This window comes from Onychomys torridus, chromosome 15, assembly GCF_903995425.1.
Source record: "Onychomys torridus chromosome 15, mOncTor1.1, whole genome shotgun sequence".
Lineage (NCBI taxonomy): Eukaryota > Metazoa > Chordata > Mammalia > Rodentia > Cricetidae > Onychomys > Onychomys torridus.
Genome location: NC_050457.1, coordinates 33,084,698 through 33,105,804, shown reverse-complemented (window position 1 = coordinate 33,105,804; position 21,107 = coordinate 33,084,698). Strand labels below are relative to the sequence as shown.

General features: G+C 38.6%; 1 protein-coding gene across 5 annotated transcripts in view; it reads right to left on the bottom strand.

The window, feature by feature from the left end:
- Pde4d (phosphodiesterase 4D) overlaps positions 1 to 21,107 on the bottom strand; it is a 1,081,007-nt gene that overhangs the window by 350,139 nt on the left and 709,761 nt on the right. Inside the window, exon 1 of one of the 5 annotated variants that reach the window (XM_036206760.1) lies at positions 20,342 to 20,468. The exons of the other annotated variants lie outside the window; for them this stretch is intronic. Coding sequence (XP_036062653.1) covers positions 20,342 to 20,466 — 125 coding nt within the window. The 5' untranslated portion in view covers positions 20,467 to 20,468. Of the gene's footprint in view, positions 1 to 20,341; positions 20,469 to 21,107 lie in introns of those variants that run through there. 5 annotated transcript variants of the gene reach the window in all.

Sequence of the window (21,107 nt, the reverse complement as noted above, 5' to 3'; positions counted from 1 at the left end):
AGTTTCTTTGATTAAAAGACAGATAGTGAGAGAATCCAACAGCATTGTTTACTTAAAGGATTCAAGGTAAATCAAACGAAACATCTGTATTGAATGGTATTTCATGGCAGAATAAGGGCAGGGAACTGACTGTGACATTCTGTGGCAGATTTTTATAGGACAGTCTAAAAAAAAAAAAAAACTTCGTCAATTCCTTAAGAGTGATTTCTAAAGAACAAATAAAATATTTTCAAGGGATAATAAAATAGTGACTATTTTGCATTGAATGTGACATTTCTCTTTTGTTTTCTTCATTTCTAAATACCTCTTGTGTTATTCAGTACTTGGTCACTAATAAAGGATGCTTTGTATTAGATTGCTTGGCTACTGTTGCATTTCAGGGTTTATAAGAGCCCAACTTTCAAATGAAGAACAGAAAGTGAAGAGTTAAAAGCCATTGGGAGGACTTGTCCCTTGGCAGCTGTACACATTTGCCTTCTGCTTAGGACAAGGTGGGGACACTGGGCTGGAGACAGAGTTGTTCAAAGAGATGAACCAAGGCTGTTGACAAAGCTCCAAAGACCACATGATGAAGCCCTGGCTGAGCTGGCCATGACTTTTCACTTGGCAAGCACATGAAATCGAAGTTCCCTGCCTCATCCCCTGCTCCTGTGAGGAAGTGATCCATGGAGAAAGGTTAATGTTTAACCTTATCTTGGGCAATACAATGAGTTTGTTACCTTATAATAACAAGTTTTGACTTGACCAACTACACCAATCACATGCAGAAGGAGGATAGAGAAAAAGTATGTGATCATTTTCTTCATAGAGTAAATTACCCCAGTCCTTCATAAAACATGACAGCCTATTTTCTAATCTCAAGAATATATAGTCTGTTATCCCTAGAATGTTCTAGGGATAGAACTCTTGGCCTCCTATGACTGTAGGTAATTTTCTACACATCTAAGGATAAGCTTCAGATAATAGTGTATTTCATCATGGTTTTCTTTATTTTGTGTTTCACATGGAAATTGTCTATATTTTGACATGGCTAATGCTGTAATGTCCAGATACAAACTCTAACTAAATTTAAACTTGTCTGATTCATGTTAGAGAACATTCAGAACAAAATTATTTACCTTGTAAGATTTTTCCAAGAGAACACTGATTTGCAGCAAAATCTTATTACTCAGCATATATATTTACTAATTGGATTTTCTGACTCTCTGTTCTTATTCTTTCATAGGAAGAAGGATTCGAATGTCATTTGTATCTCCAGACAACAACTCTTGAGTGGCCCAACAAATGATTGCCATGGTTGTCTTATTGGAAGTACTCCTTATCTGTACCCTATGTTGTGGAGTAAGCTTCTAACTACCATCTCCCCTCCCTGCCTCCCACAATCCCCAGGTACAATACTGCTGAGATAAAAATAGGCAGGTGGTTAGTAGCATACATACTGATCTAGGCAACAGACTCTCACAGATGTGACATATACTTAAGAAAATCAAACAGAATTGGGAAAGACAGTATTTGACATCCCTTTAAGGTGACACCACTTTTAAGATCTGGACTGATCTGAGAGGGCCTCATACTTTTAAAGTCTTAGTTCTTTATGAATAAAATAGGAACATTATCAACTTCCTCACAGAAGAGCACTTTCATATGAGGACCAGAACCAATGTGCACAGAGTGCTTCTCTTTTGATATCTATAAACATCTCTGGATCTACACATACACATGTGATTACAATTCAATTAAATGCTAGCTTTTACATAGTTACTTGTATGCTAGCTTGGCAATCAAGCATACATTGCATAGTGGTCCCAAGGACAATATCTTACAGTGAAAGATGCTTCCAAAGTTGCATGTTAAGTACCCTATGACTGTACTGCAAACAACAGAAATCAAGCACACTGTCTAGGCCATCATGGAATGCAACACACATTATTTGTAATAGTGAAGATGCTTCTGCAACTTAGATTTTGGAGACCTAATTATGTAGAGGAAGAAAGTGAGTCTCAGAGAGAGTAGTTACTTTGGTAAGGAAAAACAGATTCATTTGGGCCCCGAGACTGGACTCTGTCCATTAGTCAAGCAATTCTGAATCTTCAATATGGTGGGGTATGCCAGCCTTCTAGGTTCATCAAGGCAGAGCAAACCACAGCTTGAAAACAGCAAAGAATTTGGATAGGTTGAGAATAGAGTAAGTGAGAGCATTTGGGGAGAGAGATGTCTCAACAAGGCACAGAGATGGAGACAAAGAGGCATGTCCGTGAGACAGTCACAAATCAAGTTGCCTAGAATGCAAGAAACAGGCTGAATCTGGGGTTATGACTAGCATTTGGGGACATGGTTAACATTTGGAGATGGAAGCAATAATATAAGAGAAGCTGGACATTGCATGTGCCAGAGCAAGGGACAGAGTTAGGACAGTAGGGATGAAGAGTGAGGGGAACATGAAATGCTGTCATGAAATGCTCACAGAACAATTGATGTGGACAGGTTAGGGCAGGCTAGTAAAGGGAAGATAGATATAATGATACCTTTAAGGCTCTGAGTTTAGGGAAGTGGAAAGACAGCATTATCCTCATGAGGACTTTTAGAGTTCTGCCTAAAAAAGTCAATTCCAGAAGAAAGGTGAGTTCATACAACAGTCACACTGAGAGGTATACAGGTTCTTGGACAAGCTACAGGACAGGAAAAGACTACATTTCTATAGTTTGCCTACTCTCTACCTGATTTACAGGCCTAGAGGTGAGAATCTACTTCTGATAGAAAGTTGGTGGTGACAGAGGGTCAGATGATGAGAACAAATGCATGAAAACACCAAAAAATGATGCTTAAAAAAAGGCTACTCTCTAGTGATATTGTATATTAAGTATTTTGTATTGGTCCATTTCATTTAATTTTCCTGAAAACCTTATAATATAAATACTATGCTTATCTTCATTTTATACATGAGAGAACTAAGGTATAGAAAGAGAAAGCTATTTATCCAAACTGACACAGAAAATGGGTGTCAGGATTTGAGCCTAAACCCTTATGGCATGTCCAGTATGACAGCCATTGACCATAGCAGGCTGTGGAGAACTTAGAACATTGGCTGAATTTGTAGTCTTGTTCAGTTTTATTACTTAAAGTTAAAAAGAATAGCTGATTCTCAATTTGGAAAACTTCTAAGTATATTTAGAATGACAGGTAAATGAAATTGTACTTCCAATGATGAAGTTTATGAAAGTGAAGTCTAGATCAGGTCAATGGAAAGTTAGCATTCACATGGCTTACAGTTTTAGTATAAAATACAAATCTCGGGAGCAGAGGCAGTAGCTCTGTTGGCAGATCTGATTTCTACAGACACACAAGAGCCTGAACTCGACCCCAGTAGGTGTATAAAAAGTTCCATGGAGTGATACACACCTGAAATCTGAGAGGATGAAGACAAGAGGATCCTTGGGGTTCCCTGATCAACTAGTCCAACCTCCAGCATAACTGATGATCCCCAGACCCCCAAAAGAGATCCCGTCTCAAGAAAACAAAGCAGATGGCTCCTGAGACATGATGCATAAAATGTACCTGTGGTCCCACACATATGTCCACACCTGTATAATTTCACCTGCACATATGCATGCATCCTTACACATATACCTGCCCCTGAATAGAAACTAGTTATAGACACACACACACACACACACACACACACACACACACACACACACTTCAAGGACAGTATGATAATATACTAAACACCTCATTAGTAATGGAATGTATTGGTTACAAGTTGAACTGATTTTTTTTAAATTTTTAAAAGAACTTTTAATTAAACTATTACTGTATCTCTTTCATCTTCCTTTTGTTCTCTCCAACTCTTCCTCTCTCCCCTTTACCTAATCTCTTCCATACTCTCCAATTGATGCCTTTTTTTCTTTGATTATTCTTATTTACATACATATACATATATGCATATATATATGAATACAACATGCAGAGTCAATTAAATGTTGTTAGTGTGTATATGATTTTAGAACTGACTGCTTGGTATTGGATAACCAATAAGGGGGCTCATCCGTGAGAAAGAATAATTCTCCCTTTGTTGGTAGTCTTTATTTGCCTAATATTTTTATGTAGTTAGTTTCACAAATATTTGTTTGTGAAATTAATTATACCAAATAATTTTACCCAAATATGGTACCAGACAGTATAAAAAGATAGTAAATTGAATGTCTGCCTGTGCTACATGTGATCATCTCAAAAATAAGTATTTGGATAAAACAAAAATACAATTGTGGTTCACATCCTGGTATTGGCTCACATTGTTCCAAATACTGAGAAACATATAAAGAAGAAGTAAACTGTCTGGCAAGGCCAGTGGGACAGTCAGGCCTGAGCCTGTTATTCTGTCTGTACATCATGTCTGGGATATCTATTACAGTTTTCATAGCCAACAGCAACTCTGGGTGTCCTCTCTGGTGTATTTGATGTTTATTTATCTCCTGAAGCAGTATCATGTTATCCCTGGCTGTTGTGTAGTGGTTTGAATGAAAATGGCCTCCAAAGGTTCATAGAAAGTGGTACCATTAGAAGGTGTGGCCTTGTTAGAGGAAGCATGTCACTGTGGGTGGGCTTTGAGGATTCAGTGGCTCAAGCCAGGCCCAGTGTCTCTTTTTCTTCCTGCTGCCTATAGATTCAGATGTCGAACTCTTGGCTCCTTCCCCAGCATCATGTTGGCCTGTGTACCACCAGGCTTCCTGGCATGCTGACAATGGACTAAACCTCTGAACTGTAAGCCAGCCCCAATTAAATGTTTTCTTTTATAAGAGTTGCTGTGGCCATGGCATCTCTTCACAGCAATAGAAACCCTAACTAAGACAGGCCCCAAGCTCTGTCTTCAGGTCAACCTCTATGTGGAGCCAGTTTTATCAGAGATGAGTAGAAAACTGTGAACAGTGTAGTAGCAAAGTAAAGACACCACTGCTTGGATTTGTCTCTGTGAAGGATGCTCATCCAGTCATGAGCTCCTAACAGTGTTGGAGAATTGTAGAAAATAACACAAATGTTTGATCTTATATGTACATAGTAATTAAAAGATTTTATTTTATTTTATTTTAATTATTTTATTTTATTTTTTGAGACAGGGTTTCTCTGTGTAGCTTTGTGCCTTTCCTGGAACTCACTTGGTAGCCCAGGCTGGCCTTGAACTCAAAGAGATCCGCCTGCCTCTGCCTCCTGAGTGCTAGGATTAAAGGCGTGCACCACCACCGCCCGGCTAATTATAAGATTTTAATTGAACAGGAAGAAAAGTGATAGTTAAGTATTTGAAAATTTTTAGTTATCACAAAAACCGATCACTGATCAAGAAAAAATAAAATTCTATCAGTCTTCAGGCACTCTGTATATACAAGCAATACACTAAAAATTGACTCATTTAGATGTATCTTTTTTTTTTCTTCATTGCTGTATTTTGAACACAGAGGCTCACACAGGCTAGGTAAATGTTCCACTAAGATATATCCTGGCCTCCACCACCAGTTGTTTTCAATTGGCAGGAGTAAACATATTATTAATCCCATATCCATCAAAGTCCCAAAAGAAATTCATATCCCTTACTGTTAGGGAGTAGTGTTCCTTTCTCTGCACCAGCTGTCTTGACAGACTTAGTCTCTATTCACTGTGTAACTGAGACACTGAATTTATAGTCAGATGTCAGTAAAACTGTAAGTGTGCAGTTATATATTGTGAAATAGTTCATCCTTCAAAAGATACCCCAACTTTTATGAATATTACATGGGAAATTATAGTGTACAAGATACAATGACCTACCTTACTCTATTAAATCTCATTAAAGTATAGATAATATACCCTTTATAAAGTTCTTTATAAAAGATATCTTGAGCAATAGGTTAGGTACAGATCTGTATTTATAGATTATCATGTATAACACAACCAAACTATATATGGTATATTAAAGTGCCATTTTGCACAGGTTACAGTGGTGGGGTGACCATGTCTTAAAGGCAAATGAAAAGTAGCATCCTTGGCTCACAGAAGTAGGGAAAGGACAAACAAATCCACTAGAGGGGACACTAAATACATTGAAACAGCCTCAATAAATACCCAAGTTCCTAGGAAAGCAATGTATCTAACAACTGATGGAACTGCTTTCTGAATCATTAAATGGGAGTAGCAGAAATGTCTACTTCTGGCTAAACAAGACAACCCTGTGACTATTCAACTTCCAGTAAGCTAAACTGAAAAAGCTATTTTTTTAACTTATTACTTAAAAACAACAAGCCACATAATAGAAAATGATAGAACACTTGATCTCAGGCTAATTTTCCCTGTGCAGACACAAGCATCCATTTTACCAGTGAATCGGTAATAGCACTTTCTGTTGATGGCTTATTCTCTGTCCTTTATAATTCTAAAATTGTATAGCTCTATCATCATCAACACATTCTAAGCATTGTGCAGGTTTCTACTGATTTCTGGCAACTATACCACTCACACAGTCCTATAGAAAGATGTCAGAGCAGAGAAGATCAGGCCTGGGCCATCTACACCTTGAGGCTAATTGTAACTTTCTATTATAATATTTGTTGGTTAAACTCATAGAATATAAAGATTGATGATGACTTGATTTTTGATTTTGAATTAAAAAGTATAACGCAGCTATAAAGTAAATTCAACTTCGTAGAGCACTTGCCATTTAGGTAGCTTACTATTTAGCCAAGATTGGAGTGATCTCAGTAATAAAATATTTAGGGATAAAGACATACATTTTGAAATCACAAAACCATTAGTCTTCTGTGCAATATTCCCAGAAAGATCTATACAATATTACACAGGGAGGAAGTGCTGTTCTGCATTGGAGAAAAGCAAACAACGAATTGACAACAATCACTGTGGCTCTGAAAATCACTGAACCTTGACGGACTGTTACAAGTGCATATATTCCCCCCGAACCTCTGCTGGCTCTCTTCTAGTTTCACATCGTTAACTCAACCTTTTGTTCTCTGATATGTATGTATTTATCTCTTCCAAATTGTTCATTCAAATGCTCCAAAATCTGCCTTTCCATCAGTGAGTCATAATGTAGCTCACTGCAAAAGCCGTGCCTATGCTGGATCTCTATTTCTGTTCATTTAAAAAACTCTTCTACAAGCCATTTGGGATTTATTAGGGACCCAGTAACCAATGCAGATGTAGCACTCTCTCCTTCCTTAAGCATACTGTGAAGTCTTGCTAATTCTTCTTCAGTGTCTGCAGCCAACATTCTCTCCTAAAGGTAGTCTTACCATACACAGTTACTTGCTCTCTCAGAAACAAACACAAATGTCATTGCTTTGTATACATTTTTGCATAAACATTATGGAAAATATAGAGAATTAAAATAAAAGGTTTGCTATAACCTGTCACCTGCCATTCTTTTTGCTTTGTTAGCACAGTTTTTCATCTAGAACAGATTATTGCTGTGTGCCTTCACATGGATCTTCTCCTGCAGTATTCTGTTTTTTGTTTTTGTTTTTGTTTTTGTTTTTTAGCATATATGCTGTGCTTTCCCATAAGACACATCTTCCTAGGAGTACATCCAATCTTAAAATATACTTTATGAATCAGGCAAATTAGCATTTATCTTCACAGATGCCACTTGATCTTTTCTTAAGCAGTTATGATCATTTCTATGTTCAAACACCTTCAAGTATCACCTTGTCACAGGAAATATTAGCTTCAATGTCATGAGCCTAGAAGTACAGTCCCCTCTCCCTTTTCAAATCATACTCTATGATTGCCTCTCAAACCTCTTAAACTCTGACTACACGTAATTTGTCCCTGTAAATGTTAATTTATTCTGACACATCTATAACCTTGAAAGATTTCTCCCAGGAATGTGTGTTAACACATACACACAGACACACACACAATCTTCATGTTTGTATAGCTAAGTATAAACCTCACTTTGCTCATGGAGCATTTGACAATACCCCCGGTTAGAAGTCAAAACTTTCTCAGAACTACAAAAACAATGGCTTCTGCTTCTTCCTGGTGCTTAAAGTAATACAGAAAACAAAATTCACAGAACAACAAACTGGCCCCAGGTCTAGCCCTTAACTAACCTTATATCCTGGAACATGATTTACGGATCCCCATAACCTAAGTTTTACATTAGTTGATGCTGACGACAAATAGATAATAGATGAAAATCTACGTTGCAACAAGGCCAGTACTTCTCAGAAGACTGCTTCATCTTTTCTCACAATGTAACTCACTACATCTATTGTGAGGAACTCAAGGGATGACTTTGACTCTGTGTGCTCCTAGAAGATTATGAAAATCCTTATGTGGTTATAATTTAATTCTTTCTTCTATTTTTTTTTGTCTATGTAGTTATACTTTTTAAAGGTTTATGCTGTGGATATCGCTCTGTGTAAATAAAGTTCTGATTGGCCAGTGGCCAGGCAGGAAGTATAGGTGGGACAAGAGAGTAGAGGATATGTATTTCTCAGTTTTGCATTCTTAACAGAGATCTTTGACCTCAGGTCCTGTTAGGTACATTTTTGTTGAACAAGTAAATGCCTAAGGGAAAGAAAACATGAATGAACATACTGGCATCTGGATCTTGTAGTAGATACTTAGTATTTTCCATTTCTCTTTAGAGTGGGATCCTCATTTTTATTCTTATAATTTTCTGTGTGTGATGGGGCTGAATGGTTGGCAGAAATGTAGCTAAGGTGAGTTATACAGTGGAGTTCTCCTGCACACAGAGCTTTTGTAGAAGACCACACTTCCTAGAAGTGCATACAATCATAATAGCTTAAACTTTGTGAATGAGCTGAATTACATTCACTGTCACAATAAGAATGCCATCTTAAATTGAATTTTTAAAAGTGTCTGTTTTGATGGTAGATTACTAAAAAGTTTATTGGTGGGTCATATTTAGATGTAAATATAGAATAGTGTATCTTACCATAGACAGCCACTTAAGTCATCAGACTACACGGCTTAGTGCTGGCCCTATGACAGACCAAATGGGAACTCAGATGTGAAGAGCTGCTGATTCACATTTTGTACTTCATGCTTAGGAGTGAGTGTAGAGCCACCACAAGGAAAGGCAGGTGAGGGAAGTACAGTTGCTCTATGCAAATTTCTATGCTCTGTCCCCCTAACTTGCCTAAAATATGCGCTTGAATTTGCATTCTTAAGTGCATGGATGGTGGTGTCAGTCTAATGAATTGTCCTTTCACAGGGCCAGTTAGGGCCTCCTTTGTCACAGCATATATAAAATCCCTTAACAGCCTAGAAAGATTAATGGGTCTTAGAAACCTCATTATTCTCTGAATGACTTAGCTCTAATCACCTTCATAGTAAGTTAAATTCTAGACTGACACAGACAGCCTAGAGTGGCAGAGTCAGAACGTCAATTTAGCTTTAAAAACTGCCAGCGATGTGAAGGTCAACTGTCACCCTCCTATTCCATTTTGAGGTTATTTTAAGTGCATAGTGGAGTCAGACAAGGGCCATCTCAAGGTTGAGATGACCTGCTTCCTTGGGCCTCAGCACATAACATTAAGGGATCTATCAGCCTCAGGATGCATAAAGCATTTTCCCCTGGAGAGAAGATTTGACCAACAAGGAGAAAAACTGAGTGTCAGCAAAATCTCCTGCAAGGCAAAATGCCCAAGAACTCCCTTGAAGGGAGAGCTGAATCCTATTACAGGAACAGACACAGAGAATTGGAATGCTACTCTTCCTGTCATGGCCCCTGGAACCCCGACACTCAAAAAGGCAAGAGGAAAAAAAAAAAAAACCTAGAAACTCTCGGAGAGTAGAAAATGGGTGGCATTCATAATATTCTTGCTATAATCAGAACAGATTACCATGGTAACTGAGTGTCACATCTTCTACGGGACAGCAGCATACAGTGTTCTGAAATCCCAGGAGACACTAAACCACATATTTCAGTTTTTCGGAGGCGTGGGGGCAAAGAGGTAATTTCAAGCTTAGGAAAACTATATGTATGTCGTACTTATCAGCTGAATAATGTTTTATTGTCCTACAGATCTGAGATTTCTCTGTGTATATATGCATTTCCAACTTTTGCCAGAAATAAAAAAAAATCAATAACTAAATGCCACATCCTCCTACTATCCCCCATGGATTGTAGGAAACTGCCGGCCATGTGCCATGAGCTGCATTCCTGTAAACTCCCATAGAATTATAAGATTAGATTTCAGGAAATTTCAAGAGAATTTTGAAGTTTTTAACTATAAAATGATCAAGCAAATTCATTGTGAATTTAATAAATATCTCCAAAAGAATATAGATTTATTTACCTCTCTGGATTATTTTTGCATTCCTAACTAGGAAACAAAAACCTAGGAATCTGTTGGTTGGCTGCTATGTCTCAGGCCCTTTATGAAGTATGGGGTAAAATGTGGTTGGAGAGTGCAGATTTAGCCTCTCTTCTCAGGGTCCCATGATTGAATGTGGGAAGAGATTAAGAGCCGCAAAATACAGGCATATGCTAATACAATAGTGAGAACTGCCCCACATCCCCCAAAGAGGATATAAATAGGCACCTCGCCTAGTCTGAGTATTTGGGGAATGTCTCCCCAGGGACCATGAGGCCTGGAGATGAGTACTATCACTGCCCTTGAGAGCCCTGTGAAGGAAGCCCTGACTGTCTTTTCATGTTCAGAACACATTCCATCTTCTCTGAATTATAGGAAGGTATTAACTGTCCTATAATACCCCCCTCTATACATTCTTTCTCTTTGGGGTCCTTCTCCTTGTCACCATTGGCAAAACCATCTCCCTTGACAGATCAACTTTTCTCTTAGGGTCACACAAAAGACAGTATCTAGTCCAACTCCATACCTCCAGTTTCAGAGGCTATCAGCAGAATTATTGCCCACTGTTCATTATTTACTTCGTATTTTTTAAAATATTTTTTTAAAGATTTATTTATTTATTATTATTATGTATACAGCATGTATGACTGCAGGCCAGAAGAGGGCACCAGATCTCATTACAGATGGTTGTGAGCCACCATGTGGTTGCTGGGAATTGAACTCAGGACCTCTGGAAGAGCAGTCAGTGCTCTTAACCCCTGAGCCATCTCTCCAGCCCTACTTTTTTTTTTTTTTTTTTGAGGATTCCATACATGCCTATAATTTGATCAAATCTGCCCCTATTCCCTCCACTCTTATTTATCTTCTATCCCGTCAACAATACTTTTCCCACCCATCTTAAAAACAAAACAACAAAAAAACCACAAACCCACTGAGTCCACTTAGTGCTACCTGTGTATTCATGGGTGTAGGGCCATGTACCGTAGCACTAGCTGCTTCTCAATGGCTATACCCTTGAAGAAAACTGTTCATTCTCCCAACAACCATCAATTAGCAATAGCTCCTCAGCTAGGGGTGGGGCTGCATGGGCCCCTCCCCCCAATCCCTTATCCACGCTGGGGTTATAACTAGCTTGGTCTGGTCCAGGTGTTGTAAATATAGTCACAAGCACTGTGAGTTCTCATGTGCAATGGCCCTACCCTGCCTGAAAAACACTGTTTAACAGTAGACATCGACTGTCTCTGGCTCTTACAGTCTTTGTGCCCCTACTTCTATGACATTCTAAAGTCAGTGGGAAGAATATATGACAGGGATATCCCATTTAGAGCCGAGCACAAAGCTAGTTATTTTATTCTTTTCATATTGACTAGTTGTGGGTTACTGTATTAATCCTCACCTACTTCAAAAAAGAGTTTTCTGATGAGTGTTCAGAGTCACAGCAATCTATGGGTATAGTGACAAGAATTCAGGGGGTAGTTGACTACTATGTTCATTTAGCAGAATGATAGTATTAGGTTCCTCTCTGAGGCATAAAACCTAGCCAATTATGAGTCTACAGCTCAGTTTATAGTACCAGTTCTAAGTTATTTCTTATAGAGTGGGCTGTAAATTCAATCAGAAAGTGATTAATTACTTCCATAACGTTTGTGTCACTATCACCCCAATGGACATATCTTGCTAGGGCAGTGAATTTTATAGCTGGCACGGTTCACAGTTGACTGAGAATGTTGTTTATTTTTCCCCCAGTAGTGTGCATAGCACTTTCCATCACTATGAAAGCTAGCTAACTGAGTGAAGGCTTTAAGGTATGTACCAGATTGTTCTTTTCAGTCTTATGACTCAAGTATGTGGTATCTTCAGGAATAGGATCTTACCACTAAGTTCTGGAGAGTAACTCAGAGCCATAATAATAGCTTGCAATGTTTGGGGCTTGTGGGTGATCCTACTGACCAATAACGGAAAGGAGATAACCCATTGCTGGTACTTGGATTTTTTTAATAGTCTATTTTGTCTGCAAGAGGCTCTGTCCTCCCATTATAGAGTAACTCTATTAAACTCCATCAGGTAAATGCAAATTAAAACTGCTCTGAGATTTCATTGCAACCCAGTAATCATGGGTAAGACTAGAAAAAAATATGGCATGGACATAGAGAGAGGAATCCTGTACATTGCTGGTAGGAGTGCAGACTGGTGTATCCACTATGAAAATCAGCATAGAGGCTCCCCCCAAAAGCCAGAAATAGATGTACCATCTGATCTTAACTATATCACTCCTGGGCCTATTCTCTAAGACTCTAAATCTTACCACAGAGATGTTTGCTCATCTATGTTCATTGGTGAACTTGGCACTGTTGAATGGATAATGAAAACATGGTGTATATACACTGTATACCATTATTCCCTTATAAAGAAAAATGGAATGAAATTCATAAGTAAATGAATGGAACTATCAATAATCACCATGGATAAGGTAACCCAAGCCCAGATAGACAAATGTCAGACATTCTTTGTCATATGTGGATGCTAACTTTGAGTGTTTTGCTATGTCACATGTGTGTTTCATCTGGAATACCCTAGGAAGTCATGAAACTTAGTAAGGGGTCATGGAGGCATTTTGAGAGAATAAAGGTGAAACCCAAGTGGTACAAAGAGGGAAAGGGGAAAAATGGGATGTGAGGTATTAAACGGTATGTGGGGAGGGAGGGGAGATAGAGGGAGTATGAAGTGGGATAATTAAGAGTAAAGACCTTTGACAAAGTCATATGAAAACTTACTATTGTAGAAGCTTCCTAAAAATATACATTCACATATAGAAATGGAGTTGGCATGGAATTAGCATGTTTCTGTTTACCTTTACCTCCAGTGAGGCGCTATGGTAGCTTTGAATACATTTATCCCAGTAGGCAAAGGAAGGGTGACAGCAGACTCTTCCTTTTATAGTTCAACTTCATGTAATAATTTTGTCTGATATAGAGGCAAAGGTATGGAAAACTTAAAGTTTTAAAAGAGGTTAAGTAAATTAGCATCTAATTGGTTTAACATGGGAAGGTCATTTTTATGTAGACTTTCCTTCCAATACTGCTGCTAACAGGCATTCTAGGCAATCTCTCCTGGCCTATTGCTCTGCTCTTAGCCATGCAGACTCTATGCAGCCAGGTGATGGGTGAATGCTGAGTGGAAGTGGTACAAAGGTTGCCATTTATGATTTGTTATTAATCCTCAGTCATTAAGAATAGACTAGAAATTTGACCTCTCTTTTAACTTCGGTTGAAAAATATACTATATACTTTAAAACACTGAAACAATTGGGCAGTACACAAAGAATATGCTTTAAATTATAGTTCTGATGAAGACATCAATAAATCAGATTATCACCTAATGCCTCTCCAAAATGAAATGCTTGAATAATTCAGTTATTTTAGGAGAGCAATACCTTCTGCCTACACATTCCATTTTCTGTTTTTCTTTTCCTCCATCCTTTATCAAAACATCAGATCCTTTAGCTGAACTTTTGTATTATGGCTTCATTTACAGAGGTACAGTGTACCATGTCATTACTCATCCTCAGGCCACATCATCCCTAGAGTAACTGTGTTAAGGTGTGCGTGTGTGTGTGTGTGTGTGTGTGTGTGTGTGTGTGTGTGTGTGTGTGTTGGGGACCCTGTTTTTTTTGTTTGTTTGTTTGTTTTGTTTTGTTTTGTTTTTTTAGCAATTCTCAAAATTTCGATCAAATACCTGGCTTTGCATTCTTATTTTAATGGAGTACTCATTAGGATTTCACATTGCTTGTTTCTAGGGATCTTTTCCATTCCAACTTATGCTGTGTACTCTTGCCACATCCATCTTCCTAAAACAACAGTTTCCATCATACTAATCTTAAATTGAAAGGACAGAATATAAACACATATTGAGATTCATTATGGTAGTGCTATAGTAGCCATATAAGAAAAAAAAAAAGTTAACTAAAAGTAGTACCTCAATTTCAAAATTGGAATGTAGGAAAAGTTCTAATGGAAATGGTTTGTAGCATGAACTACATTAAAAAAAAAAAAAGACAAGGAGAAGGAAGCTGTAGGCCAAAAATAAATGGCAACAGCAAGTAGTTCCTTACACTTAGAGTGCAGGGTGTGTATCAATGACCAAGGCAATTTACAAAAGAATTCTAGGAGACTATATTCTGGTTGTTTTGAGCATGCTATGTACAAACATAGGAGCATCATGACAGTGTTTTAGAGAATGAATCTGTGGGTTATAGCTAGGGAAGAGATGCTGACAAGGGAATCAGTTATATACCTACCCATCTTTCAGGCAAGAGAGGATGAGGATGTGACGCAGCATGGATGGCCGCAATAGGAGAGGCAATGGCAAGAGAGGCTGAGTGGTGGTGAGTGGGAGGGTGGTGAAGCTGAGGATAGGAAGCACCTTGGAGGCCTCCAGAGTCTGTGGCATGGATGAGTGAGGGCATATGAAATAGTTAATGTCCCTGGGAGATTTTAGTTACAAATAGATGGAGTCTGAAACTGCTAGGGACTGTTTGGTACTAAGCAGTTGGATACTCAGCTTGAACAGGGAGGACAGAATGAGAAACTAGAGATGTGTCTTTTAAATGAAATGGTTTCCACCAATAACTTACATCCCCATATAGGAAGGACTGGAAAGAACTCCAGTGGTTTTCAGAAGTTTTACTTAAAGAGAAAAGAAGGGTCATTCATCAAAGAAAGACTCTGCTCTTGTCTCTTGAAGGTTCCCTCCTCTTCCTGTTAGAGTGAACTGGTCATGATGAAAACCCACATGGCTCACATGGTCACAGTTCTGAGGACCATACATCCAGACATGGGAACAGGTGTCAAGATTTCAGCCAAGCTACACACACATTGTACAGTTTAATCTCTATTATCTCCTGCACAATTTTGCCTAACATTTTTCACTTCTCTTTGAAAGGTGGCTCACTGTCTGGCACCTAGCCTAGAGCTACACTGTGTATTAGATCATTTATCCAGCTTTCTTTAATGAGATCTTAGTAGAACCTCTACTGAAGGAACAGCAGGCCCTGGAAATGCAATAAAGCTGCTAACTTAGATGAACCCAAAGACAAGACAGCTCAGATTCCTGAATATTTTAGACTATTGGAAAACCAGTGTCATTTTCCATTTTTTATCCAGAATAAGAAATCAATGATTTCATGATAATCACACAAAAGATGAGAAGGGCTGCATTTATGAATTCATAAAATATATTAATTATCTTGATGTAGGTACAGGTCTTCAGAGCACTCTGAGGCACACCCAGTTCAGCTTGTTGATAGCTCAGTATTTATTTACTGTAGGAAGCTTGTCTGGTTATCACAAGACAGTCCTGTCTTTTTATACTCGATATAACTAACCAAGCAATCACACCCTAAGTCATGGTAAACAAATATGTTCCTAGACTGTCAAAATTTCCTTGGGTTGGAGGGGAATGAAGTGATTCCACTTAAGAAGAATGAGGCAGACACATAATTAATTTAATGCTCCCCACTCACAAAAGTACTACACAGAAGGAAACGGTGATCAAAGGTTGATCTGTTGTCAGAGAAGTTATAGAGTCTAAATTAAATTTCTGATTGGTGAAGATTTGTTGTTTACAATGTGTAGATGTTTTCTTTTGGTGTATAATGTAGGGAGTATATACATTTCTAAATGAAATTACATCAGCTGGAGTGATAATGCTCCCCTCAAGAGACATAGACTATCTAACCAAAACTCTAGTACCAGGCATGAGAAACTTCCTTTTGAGTTGTTGGTTGGGGGAGTCCAAGAGATCCTCAAAACATTATAGTGTAATGAAACTGCTCTTGGCTATTTCCTAGAATTTGAAGATAAGTCCCTATTGCTGAAGATACCACATATACCACATACTTTGGACATGAAACTTGGAGGAATTGAGCTGGAACAGACCAGGAAGTCTCCTTTCTGAGACTCTTAGCATGGCTATGTAAACGGCCAAGAGAGAAGAACAATCAATAGTCCTACCCAACTGTGATGCCTACAAACCAACACAATGGTCAGCAGCACAGCAAGACATCACCAAAGGGGCAATAGTGGCATTTACTTCCTGGGGATAGTCAACAGCTGTGTAATTGGACTTAAGTCTTGCTCAATAGACAGGGATTCAGTCCTGATATTATGAACCTACCTAACTACCCATGGATTAGATGAGAACCTACTAATGACACTTTCCTAAATTAGTATAATGTCTAACTGTATTGTAACTACTTATCCTTAGTCAAGTAAGTACAGCTCTTATCTCTTACCAAAGAAGTTTCTTTTTGCAGTGGATATAGTCTATTATAAATATCCACAGCTGATAAAAATGCAGAAGACAACTGACCTTGGGATACTCAGCCCCAGCTGACACATTTACAATACAACCTGTACACCTGAGGCTCAGGGAGCATCATGGAAGAGGTGATAAGAACCAGAGGGTCAGGAGATTGTGTGCCCACAAAAGCAGTACCCAAGAAATCTCAACAACATTGTTACCTATGCAAGAGTTCAATAATGGACAAAACCAATTGACATGCCAGTGCGGATGGGGAAAATCTCACAAATATAAATACTCCAGGGGAAGATGATCCAAGATAACTGATCTTCTTATCCCTATGTATTAAAACTGAAATAACAAAATTTCATAAGTTTTTAAAAAGTTCTATTTTTGTCAGTTACAAATACAGTGCTCTAGAGTTTATGGAGACTATAATGAAAAGCTTAAATATTTCAGCAATGACAAATGCAGCAAATCAGGGTAATTCCAGATGGCAGAGCTGTCATTCTCTTCAACACCGAGCTTAATTAAGATTTAGTGTTTTAGCTGCTTGGCTAATGTCTTCATTGCCACTTGAGATAAAAATGGTAACTATTGAGTGACCATGTGACTGTACCTCTCATGTAGCTGACTGTTGAGGTGGACATGATTGTTCTGTGTTTTAATACACCTTTCTTTCAGTAAGCCCTATTTAATGGGATATACCTGGATTTACATGGAACTGTATTGTGAATTTCTATATTAGATTCACTACTTCACTCCCACCATGGGTTTCACTAAAAAGCCAGATTTCTTTTTATCAACTCAATATGATGCTTCATGGGTAGAGTGAAATAACATATGGGTGTTTTTATTTCTCTCCCCCTCCCTCTGGCTCTCTCCCTCTCCCCCTTCCTCTCTTTACCTCTCTCCTTTTTCTTGTGAGATGGGGTCTTATTATTTAGTCATGGATGGCCTCCAACACATCATGGAGTCCAGGCTGACCTCAAAATCCTTGCAATCCTCCTGTCTCAGCCTCCCAAGTACTGGAATTATATGAGTAAACTCTCACATCTGGCATTTTTACTATCCATCCATCCATCCATCCATCCATCCATCCATCCATCCATCTATCTATCTATTTGGTTTTATTGAGACAGGGTTTCTCTGTGTATCCCTGGCTGTCCTGGAACTTGCTCTGTAGACCAGACTGGCCTCAAACTCATCAAAATCCACTTGCCTCTGCCTCCTGAGTGCTGTGGTTAAAGGCATGCACCGCCACAGCCCTGCCTGTTTTTACTTTTTTGAGACAGGGTCAAATGTAGCATAACTTGTCTTCAAATTCCCCATGTAGCTAAGGTTGGCCTTGATTTCCTGATCCTCCTGCTTCCACATCCCAAGTGCTGGGTTACAAGCATGTGCCACTCTGCTGGGAGCACCTTTTCCTTGGGAGCTTTTTCTTGCTTTCTTTACACCCTGCTTCCTTCCACATTCTTTTTTCCTTCCCTTCCCACATTTTTAAGTCAGAAAAGAAATTTCCTATTTGCCAAAAACACAAGCCCTATTATATAAACATGACTGCATAGATGCTGTTTACTAATTGTAGATGAGTTCAGGTAAGCGTCCTGAAATGTGACCAATCATCTTAGGTTGATTTTGGTGAACCCATGGAACACCACACCATTTCAGGCATATTAGTTTCTCTAGAATCTTTTAAATTTTTTCTTTTATTTTTGAGATTTTAATATAAATCTCCATGATGTTTGCTTTGTAATCAGAAATTTAAAACCTTGTAACTTGGGAAAAATTAGCTACAGAATAAAAAGAATTGTAATCTGGATGTTCTTTCATTCACTCAGGCATCCTGCCCAGCTACTTCTTTCTATAGAGACTTATATCACAGTCCCATGGGACAGAGTTGTGAAAGAGAAAGATTTCATTAGATATCTGCTAAAGAAGAAAGCATTTAACTGATTCTAAAAGATGGATCTGGTATTTTTTTTTTCAGTCAAATTCCAAGGTCTAGGTCACAAAATATTGATTATTATCAGGTGCTTTTAAAACTACTTTCTGGCAAAATACATTGTGGTGTTTAATTTTAAAACTATAGCACACAATGAAAACCAACCAAACAAATAGGGTTTCCTAATGTTTTCAAATTCCTGGTGTGTGTGGATTCAGAGATAATACATCAAGGTTTTTTTGTTGCTATCTTTTTTAAATTGAGTATTATAATTCTAAATTGTATCTTTGTTGCTGAACAAATACCCATTGGTTTTTTTTAATTAAAATAACAAGCAAAATTAATTGGGACTAGTCTGAACTTTCCTGAGTATGTGTACACACACACACACACACACACACACACACACACACACACTTATATGAAATATAAGCTGAAATAATGAAAAGATGATTACTTTTAAGAAAAAAAAAAGATGGCGTGGGGCACTTGAATACACTGACATTTGACTTTGGCAGCTGGTTGTGGGTTTGAGTTTTCACCCAATAGTAGTGGTGTTGTGTGAGGCCCAACAGTAGAGGCAGCTGACAGTGACCATGCCCTGCTGGGGGACACAGTTAGTGCAATAAAGCTTAGGTAGGAGATCATAGGTGCCAACTCACTATGAATTTACATAGTGCCAGAGCTGAATGGGAAAGACTTGATATTCTGGGGAAACAGTAATCTTTCCTGAAGTAGAAAAATTTATTTCCATTAAGGACAAGTTACAACCTAAATCTTCCTTCACATTATAATATTTATATTAAGGTAAAATCCAACCAAATCACACATATAAGCATATACGTCTGTGTGTGTATAATATCAGAAAACCAACAAGGGAAAGGTAAGACAATGACAATTGAGGTAATATCTAATGCCTTCTGAAGTTCTTTTTTTTTTTTTTAAATTTTTATTCTGGGAATTCATAAAATTAGGAGCACTGCTGTTTACAGGGAAATGCAACATCTTTGGTCAATCCTTCTAGCTCATTGTTAAATGTTGAATAAAATGACAATTTTATTTAAAATAGCACTGAGGGATGAGTTCCAGACATGTTAGTCACATACACCTCTCTTCCGCCACTGCAATGAAACTGTGGGAAGAGGAAGGGTCCATTTAGCATACAGCCCCTTGCTCTGAAACTGCTGAGCTCAACTTTGAAATCACAGAGCGCAAGTTTGCTTGTGTGGCTGGGAGGGAGCGGGCTGGGGAGGGGTGGGGAACATGAGTTAGCAGAACAGATCTGGAAATGACAACTTCTCGATAGGAAACAAAATCCACCGATCTCTTCATGTGGAGTGACCACATGGAGAGGTAGGCTTCCCATGGAAGTATCACCCATTTGTTACTGGATGTAGCCATTAAGGAGAGAGTCTGACCTCTTGAGTATCTGGAAATAAGTGTTGCTAATAAACAAGTCTGTTATTTTGCTAAATCCCCTTTCCAATTATCATCTCGGATGATTCTGGTGGTAACACTGACATTAACAACTTCCCGGATTCTGAAAATCCACAGACCTTGAAACCGGATTAGGTTTTGCCAAACTAAACTAAACTAAGAATATTTGTCAGCTTTTCTCTCAGGTTAATTTTTTCCCAACTCCCCCAGTATGCTGAATTTAACAAATAAGCCTGCTCCCCGACCCTCCCAGTTCAGCAGATCTCCGGAGCAGTTAGCAAAGGGGAGCAAACACCCTTTTACTGACAAACTGAGAAAGGAAAGCAGTTACCGTCTCCTCTGTGGCTTAATATCAATTGGCTTGTTGATTGCATAAGGCGATCCATGAACATAAGCGCTCCGGAATCTAGCCACCTTCCCCAGGCTGAGGTGCTCACAGCTGGTTGGCAGACTCATTGTATCCAAAATCAGGAAGTAAAAGCAAATCTTAGTGGCCAGCTCAGCATTCCTGGGAAGGCTGGAAAGAGCGTGTCAGATAATGGATGGCAGCCATATGCTGCTATGGTTGCTGGGTGCTGCTTTTCTTCATGAGTAAACGAGTGTCCCTCGGAGGCTACATGCTCTACCTTGTTTGCTGTTCATGGATACGGACGCTTGTTGCTTGTTTCTAATCAGAGTTGTGTTCCAGCCAGTTATTGGCTGAGCAGATGAAGGAGAAATTCTGGAGCTCCACAAAAGCCTGTTTCCACTCAGAGGAGGCAGCAGGTTTTAATCTGTTTTCATCTGAGGGCTGAGAGGATGACAACCTAATGTAATAGTGGTTGAATAACCTGTTGTTTGCCTATATAGCAAGCATGCATGTGATAGGCAGAGCAGAATCCATTATTGCCCTATCTTCCTAACCGACTATTAGGACTTAGAAAATGGGATGGACACATGGAAGTGATGATGGTGGCTTTCCAATTATCAGGATAAAACCTTGTGGGTTCTCCTTCATAAATTACTATTCACAATGGCAGTGAACTCCACCTCTTGAGGGCAGAGAAATTACAAACCAAAGTACATGTGTGACAACACTAACTGATTACCAATTACTC